This window comes from Doryrhamphus excisus, chromosome 6, assembly GCF_030265055.1.
Source record: "Doryrhamphus excisus isolate RoL2022-K1 chromosome 6, RoL_Dexc_1.0, whole genome shotgun sequence".
In the NCBI taxonomy this organism is placed as follows: Eukaryota; Metazoa; Chordata; class Actinopteri; order Syngnathiformes; family Syngnathidae; genus Doryrhamphus; species Doryrhamphus excisus.
In genome coordinates this window covers 1,395,236-1,403,742 of record NC_080471.1, presented here as the reverse complement: position 1 = coordinate 1,403,742, position 8,507 = coordinate 1,395,236, and the positions used below count along the sequence as shown (strand labels likewise).

The window sequence follows — 8,507 nt, the reverse complement described above, 5'->3', positions numbered from 1 at the left end:
GAGTAAGGAGTTTTAAAAATATTCCTAGTGTCGGAAAATGTCGCCACAAACATGTCTCACCCGTGAAACATCGCTGGAAATGAATAAAACGTGTATGTAAGGTTTGTGTTTCGTCGTGTAAAGATTTGTCCCAACGTGACATTTTGAGCTGACAATCCTGGTTGGACAGGTCAGCGATGATACAATCTATTTAAGTGTAAATAACTGGTGTTACGATGTCTAAAATGCTATTGTTGCTTGTCAAATTCTTGTCGTCAAAATAAAAGTTGTCATGATCCTGAACGTAAGAGAAAAGCGTTAAACACCGTGGTGTACTTTTATTGTGAAAGTCAGAATCTCCAGCGTTGTTGACCCGGAAGTGTCCACAACTGAGGTAGAATTCTGTTTTAAGTAGAAAAACAGCACGAGTAAGGAGTTTTAAAAATATTCCTAGTGTCGGAAAATGTCGCCACAAACATGGCTCACCCGTGAAACATCGCTGGAAAGGAAAAAAACGTGTATGTAAGGTTTGTGTTTCGTCGTGTAAAGATTTGTCCCAACGTGACATTTTGAGCTGACAATCCTGGTTGGACAGGTCAGCGATGATACAATCTATTTAAGTGTAAATAACTGGTGTTACGATGTCTAAAATGCCATTATTGCTTGTCAAATATTTGTCGTCAAAATAAAAGTTGTCATGATCCTGAACGTAAGAGAAAAGCGTTAAACACCGTGGTGTACTTTTATTGTGAAAGTCCAGCTCTCTAGCGTTGTTGAACCGGAAGTGTCCGCAACTGAGGTTGGATTCTGTTTTAAGTAGAAAAACAGCACGAGTAAGGAGTTTTAAAAATATTCCTAGTGTCGGAAAATGTCGCCACAAACATGGCTCACCCGTGAAACATCGCTGGAAAGGAAAAAAAACGTGTATGTAAGGTTTGTATTTCGTCGTGTAAAGATTTGTCCCAACATGACATTGAGCTGACAATCCTACAATGTGTGTGGGGGGAAATATGTCTAAAATGTCATTATTGCTTGTCAAATGCTTGTCGTCAAAATAAAAGTTGTCATGATCCTGAACGTAAGAGAAAAGCGTTAAACACCGTGGCATACTTTTATTGTGAAAGTCAGGATCTCCGGCGTTGTTGACCCGGAAGTGTGCAAAACTGAGGTTGGATTCTGTTTTAAGTAGAAAAACAGCCCGAGTAACGAATTAAAAAATATTCCTGGTGTCGGGTCACCCGTGAAACATCGCTCGAAAGGAATAAAACGTGTATGTAAGGTTTGTGTTTCGTCGTGTAAAGAATTGCCCCAACGTGACATTGAGCTCCACGATGTCCAGATCACCTTCTTCACTGCTTCAGCTGTCCCGCCTGGGTGTGAGACTTTATGCGGCCCCTTCCGTTCCTCACACCTTACCCGGCTCTAAGGTGGCCGCTGCCAACTCTTACAGCACCGACGTCAAGGTGCGCTCCTACTTCCAGTACATGAAACGCAAGGTGATGCCCCCTCCCGCGCCTCCATACCATCACGTGTGTCAGGTCGGTGATCCGGTGCTGCGTTCCACGGCAGCAGAAGTTGACCCTTCCTCTATTAAAGGACCGGAAGTTCAGAAAGTAATCACCACTCTTGTCAAAGTGATGCGTAAACTTGAGTGTGTTGGACTCAGCGCCCCGCAGATCGGGGTTCCACTTCGGATCCTGGCCTTGGAGTACCCTCAAAAGATGTTGGATGAGAGTTTGCCCGCGTCAAGAAAAGGGCGTGGTCTCTCTGTCCAGCCACTAAGAATATTTGTCAACCCCCAGCTGAGAGTGCTGGACAGGACACAAGTGCTCTTCCAGGAGGCCTGTGAAAGCATCTCGGGCTTTTCTGCCACAGTTCCCCGCTACCTGTCTGTGGAAGTATCAGGTACTTTTTATTTATTTTTTTTACATCTTAGAGGAGTCACCCACGCAGACTGACGACAGTCTCCCCAAATGTCCTCCCCAGGCTTGGACGAGACGGGAGAAGCTGTAACTTGGCAGGCCAGCGGTTGGCCGGCTCGGATCCTGCAGCACGAGATGGACCACTTGGATGGCGTTCTCTACATCGACCGCATGGACTGCAAGACTTTCATCAATGTCAGCTGGCAGGCACACAATGAATAGAACACACGGTCTTGGATTTGGGGCAGTCCGACGCCTCGAGACAATAAAATACTGACTACTGTCTACAGGTGGTGCTTGCAGTACTCCTGTCATCCTGAAGGGGTTAAAAAAACGCATTAATTTAGTCATTTTCTACCGCTTAGCCTCACGAGGGTCGTGGGGGTGATGGAGCCTATCCCAGCTGGCGAGAGGCGGAGTACACCCTGGACTGGTGGCCGGCCAATCACAGGGCACATATAGACAAACAACCATTCACACTCACATTCATACCTATGGACAATTTGGAGTGGCTAATTAACCTAGCATGTTTTTGGAATGTGGGAGGAAACCGGAGTACCCGGAGAAAACCCACGCATGCACGGGGAGAACATGCAAACTCCACACAGAGATGGCCGAGGTTGGAATCGAACTCGGGTCCTAAACCACCCGTCCACCATGCAGCCTGGAGTCTTGTTATTTATCTAAAAATTGGCATATTCCACACACACTGTTGTTGCAAATAAAGGTTAATCATGATTAATTTTTTATTTGAAAATCCATGCAGAGATGGCCGAGGGTGGAATTGAACCCCGGTCTCCTAGCTGTGAGGTCTAACCACGCTAACCACTAGACCGCCGTGCCGCCCCTCCTGTAAAATTACTGATTAAAAAATTTTTCCTGTTCAGTTTTGATATAAATTCTATTTTTAGAATGTGCTGCAGACCAAATAAGATCCGCACTTTGGACACCCCCGCTATAAGGCAACGTTTGAACGTCGGATGTTCTTGAAGGCACCATGAGGAAGGAGTGCAAAGACGTCAGACGGGAGACACCTGGTCGAGTGGTTCGCCGCAGGTGCAACTGCAGGGGCTTCTGTACCAGCAGTTTTTACAGTACTCGTTGGCACAGTACCGGCACAGGACCATGGGCTTCCTGGCGCACGGCCGCCCGCAGGAGCAGCGGGCCAGGGTTTTGAGCGTGTGCTGAATTTGGCACAAGTCGACGGCGTCGCAGGACGCCGAGTGAAAAACGCGGCAGGTGAGACACGCCAGCTGGGGGTCGGGGCGGGTGAGGTCGCAGCAGTCGTGGTAGGCGATTGGCTGATTGGTCGGGTGAATGGGGTTCAGCGGTTTGGGCTTATCGCTCAGGGACAAAGCCGCCATTGCCGACATCTCCGCGATGCTGCTGAGGGTCGGCGATACGTTGGACGCCGTTGTTGCTTCGTTCATCTTAGTGGGGAGCCGCACTTGGTGGCCTTCGTGACAGCAACGCTCGAGCGTGGCGCAGGAAGTGTCGTGGAAAGCGTCGCAGTCAATGCACTGATTCAGGTAGAGGCCGGGGGAGCGGAGGCAACCGCAGACTTTACCGCTTTCCGTCGCCACCCAATCAGCTTGGAGACTACGAGGTTGGAGGTCCTCGTCGACGGACTCCTCGCCGATTGAGGAGCGGCCAAACGGTTCCGACTCGGACACGCTGGTGAGCTGGCAGTTGAGTGTGGAGACGCAAATGCGTTCTCTGGGGGCCGGGAAGGACAGGGGTCCGTTGTGGTGGTCGCCCCGCGCCAGCTTGTGGGGGCCGTCGTCGCCGTGGACGACCGACAAGCTCTGTCCCCCGTTAACCTGCTTGTCTGTGTACAGATCCACATCCGATTCCCCGTCAGACTCCATCAGCGGCTGTTTGACTCGCATGGTCCTCTTCGTGTTGTCCAGCGCCACCTGGCATCGGGATATACATTTTTATCAGAACAAGTCAGGTCACACTCAACCAAACAAAATGCAATAAAATTGTAATTGGGGAAAATTACTAAGGGGGAAAACGTTATGCGTAAAATAATGGGAATAAAGTCATAAAGTGAAAACTAAAAGTTAAAAGAAAAAGTCCAAATGGTAGGAAAATTATAAAAAAAAACTACAGAAATGAAAAAAAACCCCATGTAATTTTATGAAAAATACAAGAATAAACTAGTAATATTAGGAAAAATAGTGTCTTTTTAGGAGCATAATATGTAAATATTAAAAAAGTAGATTATTTAAATTAAAAAATTGTAGCAATATTTGAAAAAATTGTTGAGGAGAAAATAAGATTATGGGATTAAAGTCTAAATATTATGCAAATAAAGTCATAATGTTCCGAAAGAGAAAATTTGCAACAATTATTTACAAAGAAAGTTTAAATATTTGGGAAAAAAAAATCGAAGTTGATACTAATAATAGGCCTTTTCACCTATATGACAAAGCTGAGATGAAATAAATAAATAAAATAATATAATATAATATATAAAAAACACGCGTGCTCATCAAAACTGCAGAGATTATGAGAAACAAAATGCAATAAAATTGTATTTTGGGGAAAACGTTATACGTAAAATAATGGGAATAAAGTCAAACTATTATGGGAATAAAGTCATAATGAGAAAACTAAAAGTTAAAAGAAAAAGTCCAAATGGTAGGAAAATTAAAAAAAAAAAAAAATTTGCAACAATTATTTACAAAGAAAGTTTAGATATTTGGGGGAAAAAAATCGAAGTTGATAATAATAATAGGCCTTTTCACCTATATGACAAAGCTGAGATGAAATAAATAAATATATATATATATATATATATAATATATAAAAACATGCGTGCTCATCAAAACTGCAGAGATTATGAGAAACAAAATGCAATAAAATTGTAATTTGGGGAAAATTAGTTGGGGAAAATGTTATACGTAAAATAATGGGAATAAAGTCATAATGAGAAAACAAAAAGTTAAAAGAAAAAGTCCAAATGGTAGGAAAATAAAAAAACTACAGAAATGGAAAAAAAAAACATGTAATTTTACGGGAAAAAAAAAACAAGAATAAACCTGTAATATTAGGAAAAATAGTGTATTTTTAGGAGCATACAATGTAAATATTAAAGAAAAAAAGATAGCAAAAATAGGCCTTTTCACCTATAAGACAAAGCTCAGATGGAATAAGTAAATAAATAAATACATAAATAAAATAAAATAAAATATAAAAAACACGTGTGCTCATCAAAACTGCCGAGATTATGAGAAACAAAATGCAATAAAATTTGGGGAAAAAATATTTAAAAAAAAAAAAAAAAAAATATATATATATATATATATTTACTTATATATATATACACATATATTGTAATGTCTTAGCATAGCAACATGTGTTTTAAAGAATATCAAAGTGGCATCCTTTTGTTTCTACTATCTGGCCCTCGCTGGGAAAACATTTGGTGTAGAATCTCCGCCTTAAAGATAATAATGGCCACAAAAACATGAGAAAAATCCACATATTTCTTATGACATAAACTAAAAAGCTGAGTTTTACCCGTCCACATTCAGACACCATATTGTGCGTCATTTGCAATGATGCGAATGCCGTCATATAGCGCGATACTCGTTCCCCGGAAGAAAGGAATTGCTGCCAACCTTGAGGCTATGCCCCCGCTGTCTCTCCCTCACCACACACAGCTCCCACTGGGCGTCCCCGCCGCCCTTCTCCAGGGCTGCCAGTAGAAGTCGGCACTCGCAGCGTGCCAGGAAGAAGGCGCAGGACAGGCGGAGGAGATCGTCCAACACGTTTGGGCTGGGTCTGAGGGACTGGAGCTTCAGCTGCTCCCGCCGTGTGGAGTACTGGTAGCCCAACAAACCGAAGAGTTTCTCAATCTGGGCGGGGGACAGCACGGGTTTGATGTAGTGCGTGAACATGCCGGAGTACATCTGAGAGACCAGAGAAGCAAATGTTATTACAAGAAAATAGAAAGCAATTTAAAAAAAAATCCATCATGGACCTTGACTTCTTTGTACTCCTCCCTCCAGTGGCCAAGGTACAGGTTGAGACCAGCTTGTTCCAGAACCTCAAACGCTTTCCCAAGACCTTGCAAGCCTCCTCTTGCTTTCACGTGTTTGCCGCTACTGGCTCTCTGTGTTTTTGTTGACGCGGCGCCCATCCTGAGCGACTCTTCCATCACCTTGAGGGTCTCCAGGCCCAAGCAGTGCATCTGTTGAGCATTCTCCTCCTTCAGCAGCTCCTCCACCTGCTTCCACAGCTCCTCGTTTGCACACGCCAGGTAGGAGCCTCGCTTCAAGATCTGCTGCTCCAACGCGCGACCGTAAGCGGCCACCAAATGTTTTGCTCTGTCTTGAAAGATGCTCATCTTCGGCCTATCAACTGAGAATGAGGGATCAAACGATAAGAAAATGATAAGAAAAATGATTTAAAAAACAACAAAACATGAGGCATTAGAAGATCAGAGTCTAAAACATGGGTCTCAAACTTAATTTACTTGGGGGCCACTGGAGCTAGGGTCTGGGCAAGGCTGGGCCGCATCAGGTTTTCAAAAAAAAACAAAAAACGCATTTATTAAAAACAGAAAAATAAACAAACTTTTTCAGCGCTTTGGTTCCGATTTTCTACAATAAAAGCTCTGATAAAACATTCCACTGTTCTCAAATATCTTCATTTTTATTTTTCTGCACAAAATAAGTTGAAAAATAAATAAACAAATCAAGAATAAAGAAAATCAATCAGTAATAAATAAATATAATAATAATAATAAAACAGCAAATAATAAAAAGTTAAGAAAGCACATATAGTTGGTGGGTAGACAAATGATTTTTTTCATATTAAAATGAACAAAGCATTATTAGAGCCCTGTAGACATGACAAAACACGACTATAGTCACATTTATACTCTTTTTATTTACAACATATTGCGCAACTGCAGGGTCTTGAGACACATGCTAACTCGCAAACTAGAGAGCTAGCGACCTAAACGGTAGCCTCCAAGTTATTTCCTTTCAACTTAAATAGCCAAAAACTTACCACTTCCACACGGATAGGGAGGATAACTATTAACAGTTATTTAACCTTTAACATGAACATGAATCAAACGTAATAATTTTTTCTGGGTACATGATACCATACAGCATCCATATCAAACTTGCGCGGGCCGCACTAACATTAAACTTTCATATCAAGGCGGGGGCCGCAAACTAGTGTCCTGCGGGCCACATTTGGCCCTCGGGCCGCATGTTTGAGACCCCTGCTCTAAAGCAAACTTTTTTATGAGGGCTACATTGAGAAAAAAATGAAGGTCGTGGGGGTCACTAATATTAAAGATGCTAAAAGCAAAATATGAGCCACATAGTAAAAAGTGAAAGGATGCAACTTTGCCATATTGATGTTTTAGTGAAGAAGTTACGTACATTTCAAGAAAAAAACGGCATCTCAGCTTTGTCTCATGTAGGTGAAAAAGAACTAAGAATATGTTGTTTTTTCCCCCCTTTGTCATTAACTTTATTCCCCAAACAAAAGGCTTGACTCCGCCCTTATGATGGCAGGCTGTCAAAGAAAATGAAAGTGAAATTAGACATGGTTCAGAAAATGGAGAAATCAATACTGGTTGGTTGAAGGCGCTCAAACGCTGCGACTATTAAGGATAAAGATGGTATCTTCCAACATGTGAAAGGATGGACTGTGATAATAAAGCACTACTAGCCATGCCTGTCCATAGCTAGACACAGATTTTATCTTGTCCTGTAGCTTTAAAAACAAGCTCTACTTCTTCCTACTCCTTTTTCAGACATTTGAACTGCACACGATGTTCCTTCATGTAACCTGTTGCGCATGTCTGAAACAAACGTATCATACCATACCATTCTTGTATGTAATTTTTTTTTAATGACGATTATTTATGTTTGTAGGGCGTAACTCTTCAGTTGTATTTTTAGAATATGCCGGTGGTCAATAAAGAACAGTGGGGTCTTTTTTAGTTTGAGTAAATATGGTACGAATCGACGTTTTAAAACAAAACAAAAACTTGTTCCGCCTTGGTTGACTGCAAGCTAGCACTGCGTCCTACCAGGAAGAGCTAACCCAACCAGGCTAACTATCCTACAGCTTACTATGTTTAACGACAAAGTGTTTCTGTACAGATACACGCCGAATTAAACTGCTACTGTCGTCGATCATACCATCATATTAGATGTGTAGAATTTCTAACTTTGCGGCCAAAAGCAAACTATGATTAGAATGTCGGAAAGAATGCATGAGATTTGACGGACACTACCTCAAATTCTTGCTAGCTTCCGACTCACACCGACACAGCGGTGGTCATTCATGGACAAAACACAATCGGTTGACAAAACACACGCAAATTCAACTGTTGAACTGACTTGTACCTGTCACTCCGGACGCTCGTCAACGATTAAAACATTTATACGTCCAAGCGGTCCGACGAGAAGTTGCCCAGCCGCATTTAGCAGCTTGAAGTAAACACAGTCACGTGACACCCTGCGTTTCAAGGAGGAGGTGCGTTTGGTTTGTTCACCTGGGGCGTCTCTTGGGTGGAGCCTGGGCCTCCGCTGTCAACGGTGAATTTCAAACGGAATGCGTGGTGTCTAA

The 8,507-nt window shown here is 42.6% G+C and overlaps 2 protein-coding genes across 3 annotated transcripts; one reads left to right on the top strand and one right to left on the bottom strand.

Moving 5' to 3' along the window:
- Positions 1–339: 339 nt before the first annotated feature.
- Positions 340–2,777, top strand: pdf (peptide deformylase, mitochondrial). The gene is made up of 2 exons (XM_058076518.1): positions 340–1,884; positions 1,966–2,777. Exons 1-2 carry the CDS (start codon positions 1,311–1,313, stop codon positions 2,121–2,123), a joined length of 732 nt encoding a protein of 243 aa, XP_057932501.1. The 5' UTR covers positions 340–1,310; the 3' UTR covers positions 2,124–2,777.
- spata2l (spermatogenesis associated 2-like) lies at positions 2,624–8,433 on the bottom strand. 2 transcript variants are annotated; one of them, XM_058076515.1, is made up of 4 exons: positions 8,285–8,433; positions 5,893–6,272; positions 5,531–5,821; positions 2,624–3,817 (listed from the first exon to the last, which is right to left on the bottom strand). In XM_058076515.1, exons 2-4 carry the CDS (start codon positions 6,256–6,258, stop codon positions 2,921–2,923), a joined length of 1,554 nt encoding a protein of 517 aa, XP_057932498.1. In that variant the 5' UTR covers positions 6,259–6,272; positions 8,285–8,433; the 3' UTR covers positions 2,624–2,920. The 2 variants fall into 2 exon arrangements, with proteins under 2 accessions (XP_057932498.1, XP_057932499.1); XM_058076516.1 differs by having other exon boundaries at positions 8,173–8,324.
- Positions 8,434–8,507: the final 74 nt, after the last annotated feature.

Coding starts and splice junctions, on each gene's coding strand:
- spata2l (XM_058076515.1), bottom strand. CDS start 6,258: ATGAGCATCTTTCAAGACAGAGCAAAACATTTGGTGGCCGCTTACGGT. Junction 5,822..5,892: donor AGGAGTACAAAGAAGTCAAG/GTCCATGATGGA, acceptor CTGGTCTCTCAG/ATGTACTCCGGCATGTTCAC. Junction 3,818..5,530: donor AGCGGGGGCATAGCCTCAAG/GTTGGCAGCAAT, acceptor TCCCGATGCCAG/GTGGCGCTGGACAACACGAA.
- pdf (XM_058076518.1), top strand. CDS start 1,311: ATGTCCAGATCACCTTCTTCACTGCTTCAGCTGTCCCGCCTGGGTGTG. Junction 1,885..1,965: donor CCTGTCTGTGGAAGTATCAG/GTACTTTTTATT, acceptor TGTCCTCCCCAG/GCTTGGACGAGACGGGAGAA.